This window comes from Candoia aspera, chromosome 1 (genome assembly GCF_035149785.1).
Source record: "Candoia aspera isolate rCanAsp1 chromosome 1, rCanAsp1.hap2, whole genome shotgun sequence".
Taxonomy (NCBI): Eukaryota; Metazoa; Chordata; class Lepidosauria; order Squamata; family Boidae; genus Candoia; species Candoia aspera.
In genome coordinates this window covers 283,309,754-283,325,691 of record NC_086153.1, presented here as the reverse complement: position 1 = coordinate 283,325,691, position 15,938 = coordinate 283,309,754, and the positions used below count along the sequence as shown (strand labels likewise).

Sequence of the window (15,938 nt, the reverse complement as noted above, 5' to 3'; positions counted from 1 at the left end):
CCTGGCTCATTAAAGAAAAGAAATAAAAGTATTCTTTCTTCTGGTACTCTAAGGGAAAAAAATGAAGATGAACAGGCATCTTCCTTGAAACAACTTGAAATATATTTTCAGTGAATGCAAACCAGTTGAAGAAAAAGTTAAAGGACTGGAGCCATGAGTGGCCACACTCCAGTTGATGAGAAAGCCAGACAGACAGAGGAGCAAGTGCAATAGATAAGGGCACTATACACAGAAATTCACAGGAGATATTCTGCCTGGCTGTTAGCAAATTTTCAGGTCCTTTTAGATGGAACAAATTCTGAGTGTTCAGAGAAAGAAAAAAAGACACAAATTCCTAAACAGCAGACTTTGAACATCTTGAGAAGAAGTTCAAGATGCTTGGTAGGGTGGGGGGTCTGAAGTAGCATTCGCATCGATTCTTCTAGTCCATGGAAGAGGACCAGAAAGGCAAAGAATAATACTGTAAATCATTGACAGGCTACAGAAATGGTGTTGATGGTATATGTTAATGAAGAAAGCTAAGCATAACCCCCTTACCCCTCAAATATGTTCAACTGGTATGCTCAGTATACCAGTTACTCGAAGTAAGCAAAATGCTAACACGTAATAAAGGAAAGGCACAGCTGCTGGACTCTGATTTTGGTTTAATCTTCTTCAATAAAAAAGCATATGCTCCAACTGGCAATTTGTGTCCCTTAGGAAGAAACATTTCAGGCTACTGAGGAAACTAGTTAATGGTCTGGCCAAACCCTTATTTATTATCTCTGAAATTCTGGAGGGCTGATGAATTGCCATAGGACTGGAGGAGAGTAACTGTTTTACAAAAGGGGAAGAAAAGAATATCCAGAAAACAACACATCAGTCAATTTGACATCATTTACTGGGGAACTTCTAGAGTAAATTCTGGAATAAATCATAAAAAGATTGATCTGAAAGTTCCTTGAGAACGATATGGAAATTACCAGAAATCAGCATGTTCAGTTAAGAAAGTATCTTGCCAGACCAAGCTCATCTCATATTTTTGATTAAGTAACTTCCTTAATTGACTGTGGAAATGGTATAAATATAATGAGCCTTGACTTCAAAAAAGCAGTTGACATAATATGAGAGCCAGTTTGGTGTAGTGGTTAAGGTTGTGGCCTACAAACCAGAAGACTGTTGAGTTCCAGGCCTGCCTTAGGCATGAAAGCAGGCTAGGTGACTTTGGGCCAATCATTCTCTCTCAGCCCAACCCATCTCACAGTGTTGTTGTTGTGCGGAAAATAGGAGGCAGGAGTATTAAGTATGTTCACCACCTTGAATTATATACAAGGAAGATGGGAATAATAACAATAATAATAATATCTCATGACATTCTGAATGCAAGACAATTGAGTGGATACATAGCTGGATTAAGAATTACACTCAAAGAGTGCTCATCAATGGTTCCTCCTTACATTCTCTTGTGTGGGATTGTGTGGGATGCCAAAAGGAACTAGAATCAGTCCTGGGTCCTGTTCTCCTCAAAATGTAATAAATGATTGGATGATAAGATGGAGGGAATGTTTAAAAAATTTGAAGATGATACCAAATTGGGTGGGATATCTGATACCATTGAAGATAGAAATAAATTTGAAAACATTCTGGATTGGCTGGAGAAATGATCTGCAAGTACTAGAATGAAATTTAACAGAGATAACTGAAATATTTCACTTAGGAAACAAAAATGACAAGATGGGTTACCTAACTTGGTAAAAGTATATTCCAATACTCTTGGAATAGTAGTTGATTGCAAACTGATTATGACAGCAGTGTGATGCTGTTGCAAAAAAGGCAAAGGCAAATGCAGATTATAATTGAATGTTTTAAAAAAAACTTATAATCAGAAAAAGCAGTTTGACAGTGGAACTACATACCACAGTGGGCTTCTCTTCACTGGACATGTTCAGTGGAGCCATTTGCTTGGCTTGCTTTAATTTTAATTCCTGCACTAAGCAAAGGATTGTACTCCATGGTTTAAATGGCCCTTTCAACTCTATGATTTTAGGAGGCAGAGATAAAGTAAATAGGAGAGTGTCAGAAAATTGGTGGGATAGTTAAAAGGACTGAAAATAGAAATGAAATTTAATAGAGATAAATCAAAGTTACAGATCAAGTCAAATTCCCAGGTATAGAATGAGGGATATCTGGCATTTATTATAGCATTTGTTCTAAGGTGGTTAATGAACTTAGAATAAACAGCATTTATTCTAAGGTCATTAACACCCACCCAGCCTCCCTTAGGTATTGTGTCCATAAAGGAGGATTCAGAGAACCTGGAACAGGGCAACAAGGATGATCAGGATGTATATATTATGGAGAGGAACTGAAAGAATTGGGAATGTTTAAGCTTCAGAAGAGAATGCCTATTGTGCAGAAGATGGAACTAATAACTTTAAGTGACAGGAAGACAGATTCAGATTGAAATAATTACCCAGAAAGATGATAGGCTCTCCTTCACTGTGTGTGTTCAGACATCTGCTGGGGATGCTTTAATCTGGATTCTTGCACAGAGCAAGGAGTTGGATTGAATTGCTTAAATTGCCCCTTCCAATTTTATGATTCTGTATTCTGTATTAGAAAGAGGAGAAAGCACCATCAAGATGCTTCCATTTGGCAGCTCTGGTTAGAAGCGCAGTAGTGCTTTGATTCTTTAATGAAACTACCATATCATTTCATTTTGCTGTTAAAAAAGGCAAAGCCTGGAAATTAGAATAATGCTGTAGTGGGAGTCAGTGCCTAATTGTCTGTTTTTCTACTGAATAAATAGACTTATACTCCTGGAACATCCATCTGTGGAAATTCCTATCTGCCAAGTCACTTACTCAGCAAGCTAACCCAAGAGAGTCCACATAACTTGATCAAATGACACAATCCTCCTCACCCATAGGGGATCAACTGGATAGACTTGGGATCACTTGGGAACCCCTCATAAATACGTGTGTTTTTGCAGTATCTAATTCCATTGTATATCATTTTGCATTATTCACGGAATCAGCTTTAACTCAGTTCAGAATCTACCTAGTCTTATTTGCCTTTTCTATTCAAATCTATTTGCCTTTTCTACCTAGAAGGCATTGCCTCTCCGTAATGTGACCACTGAGGCAAAGGCCAGGGTAGTTACCCTAAATTTGTGTGTTCCTTCTTAAAATCTCAAAGATCCCTGTTTGACAAAGCTTATAAATGTGTTCAGTTAAGCATGGCTGCAGCTTCTCTTATGACTATACTGCTCAGCACACGAAGGTTGAGGAGAGGGGCCAATTGTTCCATGCATCACTACATTGATGGATTATTAAATCTGATCAGCCAAAGCTCTACATGACAGTCATTCTTTTCCACAGGAGAGCTATGCAGACCCTTCTTCTCTCCCTAAACTAGGTTTCTGGGTTGGCACAGTAATAGGTATTCCTGACATTATACAACAAGCATAGCTGTCTGTTCTATTTAGTATAAGCACTAAAATATGCTGTGTGCGCTAAAGAATTACAAATAAATTTCAGAATTAAATACTGGCAAACTCATTCATTTAGATTATTTGTACAGAACATTCAAAAGAGTTGCTGTATAATCCTGGGGCAACAGCTTGGAGCAACTTCGGAAGCAGACGTAGAACCATTGCTAGATGCAGCTGCTTTAATGATTCAAAGACAGGTGCTTTGTTCATGCTCCTGGGCATTATAAATCAACTTTTTCAAATGCTTTGCAAATGAATACTTCAATGCTAGCTGTGACTTAGCAGGAGTAACATGTCACTGATGAGCAATCAGCTCAATGGATTTTTTCCAGTTTATTTAATGAAGAATATTTTGCAATGTTTTACATGTCTTTTATATGTCTGTGGCTAGAATTCTGGAAGCATCTGTTCCTCAGCTCTGGGACACATAAGTAGAGAGGTTTATGAACAGCTTGTGATAATTTGAATCAATGGTGTAGCTGCAACTGGTTAGCCCCTTTCAGGCAAGCAGTGGGATATTTATGAAAGCCTAAATATGGCCGTTCTGTGGAGAAACACAATGGAATGGTGGTCTATTCTATATGAATATTTGAAAGACAATTAAGAAGCAGTTGGAAAAACTTAAAGTACATAGATTGGTTTAAGCAGCCCAATGCAGTGTAAACTCAAATCTTGGTTTTCTTAATATATTTTGAATGACATAATGTTCAAATTACTCCAGCCTCATAGAGGAAATCAGGAAATTTATATTGTGTGCAAGATTTCAGTTCTTAATTGTTGTTTCTTCTCTACACATCCATTCACCATTTATTCTGTATTGCATATACGTAGCTCGTGTTAACTGTTGGACTCTTGGCTGTGGTGGTATATCTTTACACGGTTGTGGCATTCAATTTCTTCCGGAAATTTTATAACAAGAGTGAAGATGAGGATGAGCCAGACATGAAGTGTGATGATATGATGACTGTAAGTTCTAGAACAACTACGTGAATGTTACGATTAGCACTATCAGGAAAACAACAGGAAAGTCCTGTTACTTACGAGCTATCAAATGTACAAATTCAACAAACCACATCAGGGACAATCTCACTGCTATTAGGATGTAGCATGCGTAGTGAAATCATAGTTATAACCCTTGGTGCTACAATATTTCAATGAATCAGATTGAAAGTCTAATATATTCATTAACTGATGACAGCTGTAACACTACATTATACAAGTAACATTTTTATTTCAACCTAATGCTCTCTTGGAGCCCATTCTCTGAAGACCAGTTTGTTCCTGATTTTTACTGTGCCCCTTAGCATGTACTATGGCTCCTGGAGACATCCCTTTGGGATAGGACCTTTCCTTGGAACAGCCCAGTGGCAACCAAGCAAGGTTCATTCCATACTTCCTTGTTTTGTTTTGTATTTGTTATTTTTGACCTATTTATGTAAATTACTTAGGTTAGGCTTGGTCAAAGCAGTTTGAAGAGTATTTGCAACCATGGCTTCAGTGGCTCTTCCCCTCTCTGGGTGAAAGATCCAAATATAATATACCTTGGAGTCAGCCTGCTTTGAGTGGGGTGCATAGTTCAACAGTGGTTTTAATTTTTAGGTTTCATTTCATTCTTTCTTTCAATAAACTTCTCAATTATCTTACAAAATATACTTTTTCAGCTATGCATATTAAATGTACTGTATATATAGGTATGTGAGTAGGACAGGGTGAGAAGTTATGCATGGGATGAGAAAAGCAGAGTATGGTGATGGTGTAGAGGACAGGGATCTGCACATATGTCTTCGTCACACACACAAAAGTTTGTGTGGGCATGCATGCACAGGAGTGTCCCCCAATACTGAGTTGGTAACTGATGTCTCAGGGCCAGAAATATATAAGAAAACCAAAATTGCTTTGCAATACATAAGAAGACTTAAGTTTTGACTTTTAAATTCTATTTTAGTTGTCTATTTTTCCAGAAGAAAATTAAGAATGTTAAGAATAATATTACTCAAGAACAAAAATAAATACAATATACTTTCTCAATTAAAAGCAGGGTATTAAAATATCAGGTAGCATGGAAGCAATTCTGTTGAAAGAAGCAAGCAAGTTGAAAGAAGCTAGAATTAGATCCGATTAAAAATTTGTAGTTGGATTACTGTAGGAGACAGACAAAACAATATTCTCTGCTGCAGTAACCCCAATAGTATTTCAAAATTTAGCATAACTACTGGGATTTTTCATGTGCAAGCTGTGTTGAAATAAATTCATGCAGTATAATGTAATGGTAGTGAATTTTAGTCTTAGCATTTCTGCAACATATTTTAAATCTCCTAAAATATGATATAAAAGTAATGGCCTTAAAATGTCTTCTAATTCAAGGTAGTTTGATTATTTTTCATAAAATGTAGTACATTCTTCTTTTTAGTGTTACCTGTTCCATATGTATGTTGGGGTACGAGCAGGTGGAGGCATTGGAGATGAAATTGAAGACCCTGCAGGAGACCCTTATGAAATATATCGAATTGTTTTTGATATCACATTTTTTTTCTTTGTCATCGTTATCCTATTGGCCATCATTCAAGGTTTGTTATTAATTGTTAAGATTTCTGGAGTTTATTCATGCTTTGTACTGCAAGCCATATATATTTATCTCCCTTTTAAAAATGCATACACCTTATCACAACATCTCTCAGCAGCAATTTTTCAGAGTTTAACTATGCACTGTGTAAAGCACTTCCTTTTATCAGACTTTAATCTCTCTGCATTTAGGCTTCATTGATAAACTTGAATTCTAATATAGGAGGAGGGGATGAATAGTTTTCCTTACACACATTGCCATGCTAAAAATTGATTTATATACCTCTATTGCCATCCTTTGCCTTCTAAGCTATCCTCCCTTTTTTGGAGGAGGGAGGGGGACTGTTGCTCAAGCTCCTGCTATTAATTTTACATTTTTCTGTGCCTGTTCCAGCAGTATAATATCCCTTTTGATAGCACAACTGTATACAATATTCCAAGAGGGCATTACTTCAGTATAGAGAGATTTATCTTCACTCTTCCATTATGATTTTAATGCATGATTTGCTTTAATCTGCTTTCTTCATTTAAGTGATCAGTGCAATATTTGTTTTGAGAGATTCATTTTCATGAATGCATCATGCTGCTGGCCAGAGAAAAAATGGCTGAAACTTGTAGATGATGAATGCCAAACAGGATGGCTTTTTACTGTAGATAATAAGGGACATCTTCCATAAATTGAATTTGATTTCCAGTGACTATATAGGTAACATCCATGATGTTTTCTTGCCAACAATTCAGAAAAGGTTCACTATAGCCTTCTTTGATAATGTTTGACTTCACAATTTATCCTATAGCCCTAAGATTTTTATAGTCATTTCCATCCAAGTACTAACCAAGTTTGACCATACAAGGTCTGCAAGATGGTGCTACCTGTCGTGGTGACAGTTTAGTGCAGTGTTCCCCAACGTGGCTAATATCAACCCCCAAAGATAGATGGGACTATCTATTGTTGTTATTCATAGTACCATTAGTTAAAGTAGTATTAAATTATTTTCATATAATAAAAGTTTGGGGGTTGATGAACAATCTGAAATGTCATAAAGGGTTTGATGAGCTGAAGAGTTTGGTTTAGTGAAACATTAAAAAGTTCATTCCTCTTCATCGCTTTCAGTTCACCACTGTGAGAGGATATTACAGTCATGTATGCAATCACCAAAAGTTACTGCTTTTATATGAATCTTTCTCCCTTAGGTGTTTCCCTTACAACTTATTTATCAGTAATATTCTTTGAAGGCTACCCTTGCTGGGACACTCCCGAGTCTGTATCATCTGCATCAATATCTGCATGTAGCCTAAACTAGCTTAGTGTATCAAGATTTCCATTTCAGTGAACTCAGTATTTTATACCCACATTGAGAGCCTTTCTTCCTTCAAACTCCTTCAAGAAATATGTTATCTGAGGAGCAAGAAAATAAATGTATTCTGAACAATAGTGAAGGGTATAAGTAATGCAAGTATTCACCAGAATTAAGATGTTTAACAGGTATTTATGTGTCTTTTTCTTTCAAATAATAGGTCTTATTATTGATGCCTTTGGTGAATTGAGAGATCAGCAAGAGCAGGTCAAAGAAGATATGGAGGTAAGAACAAGATTGTATTGAGTTGTTTTATTTTCAATAAAAGAGAAAAGAACACTAACAAATTGTCAGTAAGACTAGATTAATTCATAATGTATGAATTATTTTGCTAATATTTTTATTTGATTTCTAGACCAAATGCTTTATTTGTGGAATTGGTAATGATTATTTTGATACGACTCCACATGGGTTTGAAATGCATACCTTACAAGAGCACAATTTGGCCAATTACTTGTAAGTAAATGCATGTTCTGTTTTTATTAAAGCACATTTCTTTAGAAATGATTCTTAGCAGTGTTATTGGGTTAGTCCAGGTTCATAGCACAATGCTAGCAATGTCTACCCGGGAGTTCCATGAGTCTAACTCCAAAATCAGTGTTGTTACATTCCTGTACCCCCAGACTCAGGGGTCAGTCAGTGGCGGTTATGAATGCTGCTAGTGATCCCATATGGCAGCTAAAGCTGTACCTTTCTCACAATTCCACTGCCAGGGTCCTGCCAGAGGGGGTACAAAATAGAGCTTATCAGAGGGGAACAAGCACTAGATCCTAAAACTATAGCCAGAGTCAGGGTCAGGGTCAGTGAAGGAAAACAAACAAACCAAGAAGCCAAACACACTGCTCCCACCTCATACCTGCTCAGAGCAAGCTGGCAAGCTCTGGATATGGAAGGATTCCTGAACAGGAGTGCTCTGTCAATCTCTAGACCAGTGTTTCTCAAACTTGGCATCTTTAAGATGTGTGGACTTCAACTCAAAATGTGTGTAGTTGAAGTTGCCAAGTTTGAGAAATATTGTTCTACATATACAGTGGCACTCATCAGCTTGATTGAAGAGGAGAAACATTATCTTTGGAAAGATAACAGTATGAGCCATCAGAGGCTTCAGCGGTAGGAAACTTAATATTTCTCCAAGGCAAATTTTGCTTCAGAACTGTTTGGCATAGGGTTCTTCCTGTCATACTTCTTCCTTGAAATGCAAATGTAACATACAAGGTACTAATTTTTTAAATTGTTTGTGAAAGAAAAAACAATCAGTCACAACCAAAATAAAATATTGTGAATAACTGAACAGATACTAGCATCACCAGCTTCACATTAGTTTTTTTCACTAGCATTTTTGTTGGTTTATTTTTCTCCTTCTAAATGCTTTCTTGTTGAGGATGTCTACTTTTTTGGATTGGGAACTCACAAGCACAGACTTTTACAATGTTTACATACACCAAGCAATTTTACAAATGTAAAATATTTCACTACTTTAATATCAGCATTCAACATTCTGTTCGGAGGAGATGGGCCGTGACAAATTTGATAAACAAACAAACAAACAACCTCTAAAGCTCTATGAAATAAATCATAAAGCATGTCTTTTTTAAAGCTATTGTTTCACATTTTTTTACTTAAATAATTTCTGTTTTCTTAAGAAACAGAAACAGGATACTACAACAAAGGTTATGTGTAGTTTCATATTCTTTTTTCAGGTTCTTTTTGATGTATCTCATTAATAAGGATGAAACTGAGCACACTGGACAGGTAAAGCATTGACTGATTATTCTGATTTTTTTAAATATGTAAATGAAAGAAAGAAAATATTTCAGAAAACATACTTTATATTTTAATCAACATTCTCTTACATATATACTGATGTCACATTATACAGTTAAATGATTAATATTAAAATCAGTTGACTTAGTAAGAAAAAAAATACATAGACTAGTATATGCAGTCCATTTGGGACCATCAGTGATAAATGTTCAAATATAGAAGGACAGATAACTTTAGGACTGATAAATAATAGGTGTCTTTCCAGCCTTCTGTTATCATAAAATAATGACATATTCATTTCTGTTGTCATCCTATTAATTCCCAAACCATTGGAATATAATTGGAAAGAAGATGAGCATATACAGAAAAAAATGAATCTTACACAACAAAACTAGTGTGCAAAATCTTATCTCAAAAAAAAAAAAAAAAAGGATCCTCTATGGTACAAGAGCATATTGCCTAAATAAATGTAGCATTTTAAGCACAACTCCAGAAATTAGGTGCATCCATCAATTTCTTTCTGAAAAGATAGACAGGTGTGCAATATACATAAAATAACATCAAATTAATTGTAATTTTTATATATAATTTTATTAAGGATTTTAATTACAACAGTAAAATCTAATACAAACTAAAAGAAAGAAAAAATAGAAAGGAAGAGTGAAAGATGCAGAGGAGAAAAAATGTAGAAAATAGAAAAAAGAAAAGGAAGTACAGTAAAGAAAGAGAAAATAAATATATAAAGAAGCAACTTCCAACCTTCATCACAAGTATAAACGATCTTTGTAACTCTTCACCCCCTCTTAGTTTACAACCAATGATCTCTTCCCATATCCCATCTCTTATAGATAAATCCGTAAATAATCCTATTTTCAGTCAGCAGAAAGTCCATTAAGGGTTACCAAAAATAACAACGTATTTTAAACTTGATCAAATAAACCAACTTTATATTCGTTTCTTTTACTTCTAACAGTCTTAATCTTTAGTCCATTCAAATAATGTCATAGAATTTGATTTCTTTTCATTTCTTCTTTGTCACTTCTCACAAGATTCTTCAAAGCTTGTTAACCTCTTTTGTACATCGAATATGAAAAAGTTATCCAGGTCACTCTCTTGGTTTATTATTTGTATTTCTCTTTTGATTTTTAAAAGATCAACTGGTTTCTTTTGTATGTCCAGTGAGACATCCTTTTCCATGTCATTCTCATAGCCTGTCATTTGTAGATCCACTTTCGATGCCATCTCTGTCCTGTCAAATAAAACTTGTTTCTCATCTGCCATTTCTTCCATAACATCTTTTGGACACAGTCTAGCCATAGAAGCAAACATCACTGTTGACACTGTTGATACTAACTTCTGATTCCATTTTTCAAAAGTGTCCTTCAGTATTTTCAATGTTATGTTTTGCATCATTTTATAAGTCCCAGTTAATTAGCTGTTAATCAGGCTTGAATATTTTTCTTCTTTAGCTAAAATCTTTAGTTCCCTCTAGCATCCAATTTTTAAAATTACATATCTTTATTCTGCCTTGCAAAAGTCCAAACAAATATGTTTACCACGGGAAGGATTCTTTATAATTCATTTCAAAATCTTATTCCAAACTTATCTGGACCCTTAATCCATTTATATCTTTCTAAGATCAAAGTCTTATTTAGCATTTTGCTGTTTCTTTCAAATTTTTAAAATTCTTAAGCTTATGATTAAAATTTTCTTTCATCAGGATTGAAGGCAAACTCATCTGGAGTTTTCAGACTTGTTGATTCAAAGGTCTCTAACAGCTTAAAAGTAGTTAATAAACAATTTCCCAATGCAATTAGAAAAGGAAGTTTGCAAACTTAGTGTCCTTTAAAAGGTGCCGACCGCAGTTGTGAGCAAGATGATTATAGGGACCACTATCTTGCAGTCTCCTTGTGAGGAGCAACTGTTTGGAGTGCATGTGGGCAGTCTCCCGTCCTTTCTTTGTCCGGAGAGGACAAAGAAAGAGCTGGTGTCTACTCACCAGCTCTTCATTCTTCACTGCAGTTGTCCGCTCTGCTTTTCATGGAGCTTCATCTTCAGTCTGCCATTTCTTTCTCCGGAAGCAAATAAATCGTAATTTTTAATCTATAAACATATGACATGTAGATATTTAAATGGTCTTCCATTGACATTCATGTACTGCAGTTCTTTATTCTATGCCTTCTCCTGAACGTTTAATTTAGCATATTCTAACAACTGTTTATGAATTGTTATTATAGGTTTATTATTTTGTAAAGAAAATGTTCTGTCATCTCATACTAAAGCAAGTTGGCTGCCAGCCTGTATCTAGATATGAAATGTATTTATCTGAAGTTATCACTTTAACGCTTTTTCAGCAAATAATAGTAATGTTGTAACATCTTACATAACACAATATATCCTCTTAGATTAATAACTGAACTATTAATTGACCAGACAGGTTCACAACAGGAAGACTGCCTTGTTATTTTCAGGTACATATTCCCACGATGTTTCTAATAGGGAAGATGTCAATTGCTTAATCTGAGGGAAAAATATGCCTTATTGTATAAAAGTATTTCTTTTCTGTAATAAATCTTTTGAAAAATAGGTGTCTTATATTTTTAGGAGTCATATGTATGGAAAATGTACCAAGAAAGATGCTGGGATTTCTTCCCAGCTGGAGACTGCTTCCGTAAACAGTATGAAGATCAGCTTGGATAAAAATACCAACAAAGAAGTTACTACATTCAATGTAAACAAAAATAAAATTCTTACAAATTAGTGGCATAATATACATACTGCTTATGTCTGACCTCTAAGTAAATAAACTAGTTTGTTCAGTTTTGAATTGATCTAGATTAGCTTTTCATATGTGGCAGAAACAGGGTCTAAATCATCTGGAATTAAGTTTGTTTGGTTGGTTTTAAGTGGGGCAGAGCAAAAAGTTTAAATGTTTCAGTTCAGTACTTTAATTCAGGAATCGTTACTTGTTTTTAATCAGTCCTTTAGGATATAGGAAATAATGTAGTTGAAAGGGCTATATCATAGTTTTGCAATTGAAGACTTTGAATGTCAGGTGACAATGACTTAATCATGGACTCATATGGTGAACTTAATGTTTCAGTCAGGCTTGTTTTTCCCTGTGCCATTTCTTAGTGTAACAATACAGATAGAAAGTTTTTAACTATTCAGTGCTTAAAATTTTCAAATACTTTACTGTCTCTAAAATCTAACTAAGTGCCTTAACTCTTTCCAGATTTAGCTATGCAAAATACTTTTTTTTTAAATGTTAGTCTTTTAGATTAACATTTTTGTTATTTGACTGTGTTGCTTTCTGGTCTTACTGTATGACATACTTGAAATTTGGTCATATACTTGTTACAAAACTGCTTACTACATGCAGCTGGTTAAAAAAACTGTCTCACAACTGTGCAGAACTAAACTAGTGATTAGTTGCAATGTTAATGCATTTTTCTTCAAATAAAAATACCCACTGCAATAAAGAAAACTGAATGTCATATTTCATTGTGTTATTGACATCACACCACAACATAATCTACAATTGTACCTGCAAGTATAATTTATTTTGTTTATCTCATAGAATCTAAAGGGCCTTTTATACTTTTGCAACTTAGGTCTCCTTTTATTTATTTTTTACATGTGCTACAAAAACTTCAAATTGATATTGATGGATTTATTTAGTTAATGAAATCCAGAGGACTGCAAAGACACAAGTTGCATTATTAAGCTTCAAGATTAGACAGTCACCTGATTAAATATTTGTAAACACATTTTACAACTAGGAATTGTCATCTTGACCTATTTTTCACATACTTGTATGATAAACAAAATGTAGGCTTTAGGAGATCATGCTATCTAACCAGTCCTCAAGTTCCTCTTCAGTAATATTTTTTGATGTAACTTCCTGTGGTTGAGATGTTGAGCAAATTTCTTCAGTTCTGTCTGGTCCTAAATGATCTGACAAAAGAAAAGAAAGATAAATTAAATAATAGCTGTTCTGGAAAGAAAAGGCAAGGAAAATGATAAACATCCCGAGAGCTAACTATGAAAAAGTGCCACTATCCAATCCAATCTCTGCAAAATAAAATTTACAGTAAGAAAAGCAAGCCTCACCCAATTAATAACAAACTGCGGAAACTACTGGCCCTATGAAGAGGTCACAGGTGGTCTAACTATTCATTCATACATTTTACATGTAGAGAATCTACTACATACAAGAATTGCCTCTCAGATGATCAAGAATCTATAGCTCATTGATAAACCAGAAAGGCCAAGATTTGGTATTATTTATTTATTATTTTTATAACTAACTCAAGGCGGCAAACATACCTAATACTAGTACTCCTTCCTCCTATTTTCCCCACAACAGCAACCCTGAGAGGTGAGTTGGGCTGAGAGAGTGTGACTGGCCCAAGGTTACCCAGCCCCCAAAAATCTCCACCCTGCCCAAGCACATATTTGGAGAAACATGTAAAACATTTATTAAAGAATCTATATTTTGCACTAATGGTGATGGGGCTTAGTTATAATCGTGATCAAACTGTACTGAGGTTTCCTTTACATCAGAGAGAGAGAGAGAGAGGGAGAGAGAGAGAGAGAGGGAGAGGGAGAGGGAGAGGGAGAGAGAGAGAGAGAGAGAGAGAGAAAAAGATGAAGAACTACTGAAGATGGGTACCACCAAAGCCAAAAGCAAAAGCAAAAGCAAAATGAACTACCCTCTCCTTTCTTCTAAAAGTCCACCAAGGAGGCTAAACAAACTCTCCTGATCGGCTCCTCAGTGTTCCATTCCCTTGACTTTGTTTTTCCCCATTCATTTCCTGGAGAGACAGTTCAGCTGATTTTCTTGTAACCCTTGCAACATTTGGACCTCTTGAAATAGAATTTTCCCACATTCTTTACACTTCCTGATGTAGATGAAACAGTGAATTAACTTTTGGAATAAAGTTAGGATCAGACCTCAGAGCTACTGAATCAACATTAAAAGTATATGGCTTTTTCTGGAATAAGAGCCCCATTCTTAGACTCCTTAGGTGAGGCCATAAGACAAGCTATTTTCCAAGAGAGCACACTGAATGAGTGTAGATCTAAGAAGTTCAAAGGGAGGCCAACTAGGGTTTTTGGCATAATCTGTCTTCCCTGAGAGGGAAACCTGTGTTTGGAATGGAGGCGGGGTGGCAGTTCTATTTGCTGATCCCAGGGGATTTCTTGGTTTTCTTTGGTGTTCAGAAGATGAAACAACAGAAGAGATGCTTAGAGTGCCACTGGAAGAAAACAAAGATTAAATCCAACTGAGCACATATAAGAGCCCATATGTGGCAATAAGGGTGGCAAAATGTTATTTTTATGCTTTTATTGCATCTGCAGATAGCTGTCCAGTGGCCCTTTTTAAAGTGACCCATTCACCGCTGGAGAGAGATGGGCCACAGGACCTTCTGCTGGACTGCTCACGTGGCACTCTGCTGGAGAAGAGTAGTTTTACTCCTATCTAAGATCACAAGGATGCTGTATTGAGATAGGCAATAAAGGGTCATCTGAATGTCGAAATTACCCCAGTTGAGCAAATGAAAAGATAATCCAAAGGTATATGTGATCATGCTGTTTCCATAGGAAGCTACTACCGCTTTAATGATTTCTGTGAAGATTCATTTGTTTATGATATACCAAACTGTACAAACATTTACTGGAAACAGGCCTCCTAACATTTGAATCAGAATAGTTTCCTATGAGCTGGATGAATTCGAACAATAGATAAGCCTTGCCCTGAAAGCATACCATGCCTACCTTTTAGACACATTCAGAACCTGCAATAGCTTACAAACTGATTCATTCTGTTTAGATTGACTATACCCTTCCATCCCTATTGCTTTTCAACACAATAAGACTGTTAAAGAATGGCAGAATTTTTGTACTGAGAGAAGTGGTTCGTCACTCACATCTGAAGTAAACGGTCTATTATCACTAAGTTCTGAGGTTAAGCTTCAAAATCTATTGTGGATCTTTCCATGGTTATGTTAAAGATTCACAGCAAATGTGAAGCATGGGCAAAGCAGTGCAGAAGAAAGTACAGGTAGTCCTCGTTTAACATCTACTTGTTTGGCGACTGAAGTTACAACAGCACTGAACGAGGGGTACTTACTGTATGACTGATTCATGCTGTGGCCATTGTGGCATCCCCACGGTCATGTGATCATGATTTGGGTCCAGGAGGCGGGCCTTCTCTGCAGTGGTACCCACCCTCTGGAACATTCTGCCCACAGAGGTGAGGCAGGCCCCTTGGCTCCCGGCATTCTGGAAGAATGCGAAGACCTGGTTCCGCCGCTTTGCCTGGGGTGGGAGGGGCAATAGTTCTTCCTGGGAGTGGCTGGCACCGAAGATCCCTCCCCAGTGAATGAGATCTTCACTCCTTGGATTTTGTATCATGTATCTATTTTATTCTTATTTATCAGTTGTTTATATTGTAATTTCTATTTTTTATGGTTTTAATTGCTGATTTTATTGTAAACCACCCAGAGTCCACCTTTTGGGGGGAGATGGATGGTGATAGAAATTCGAAAAATAAATAAATAAATTTGGGTGCTCGGCAACCAGCTCACAATGACATTGTTGCAGCATCCTGCGATCACCATTTGTGACCCTCACTGCCGGCTTCCGACAAGCAAAGTCAGTGGGGAAGCTAGCAGGAGTTCTCAAATGGTGGTCATGTGACTGTGGGATGCTGCAATTGTGTGGGATTTGCCTAACGGCAGCAACTGGGACTGCCGGAATTGCCGTTGTAAATCAGT

General features: G+C 36.2%; 2 protein-coding genes and 1 long non-coding RNA gene across 3 annotated transcripts in view; 2 read left to right on the top strand and 1 right to left on the bottom strand.

The window, feature by feature from the left end:
- Positions 1 to 11,926, top strand: part of RYR3 (ryanodine receptor 3) — a 346,984-nt gene extending 335,058 nt beyond the window's left edge. Inside the window, exons 99-104 of the mRNA XM_063289977.1 lie at positions 4,304 to 4,438; positions 5,883 to 6,039; positions 7,553 to 7,617; positions 7,748 to 7,848; positions 9,093 to 9,144; positions 11,761 to 11,926. Of these exons, the coding sequence (XP_063146047.1) occupies positions 4,304 to 4,438; positions 5,883 to 6,039; positions 7,553 to 7,617; positions 7,748 to 7,848; positions 9,093 to 9,144; positions 11,761 to 11,856 (606 nt within the window). The 3' untranslated portion in view covers positions 11,857 to 11,926. The remainder of the gene's footprint in view (positions 1 to 4,303; positions 4,439 to 5,882; positions 6,040 to 7,552; positions 7,618 to 7,747; positions 7,849 to 9,092; positions 9,145 to 11,760) is intronic.
- On the top strand, positions 10,253 to 10,706 carry LOC134487878 (uncharacterized). Its single transcript, XR_010066899.1, has 2 exons — positions 10,253 to 10,557; positions 10,603 to 10,706. It is a non-coding gene; the product is annotated as an uncharacterized LOC134487878 (long non-coding RNA).
- A 788-nt stretch (positions 11,927 to 12,714) lies between the features above and the next one.
- The window catches only part of AVEN (apoptosis and caspase activation inhibitor), a 122,511-nt gene continuing 119,287 nt past the window's right edge, over positions 12,715 to 15,938 (bottom strand). Inside the window, exon 6 of the mRNA XM_063289976.1 lies at positions 12,715 to 13,113. Within this exon, the coding sequence (XP_063146046.1) occupies positions 12,995 to 13,113 (119 nt within the window). The 3' untranslated portion in view covers positions 12,715 to 12,994. The remainder of the gene's footprint in view (positions 13,114 to 15,938) is intronic.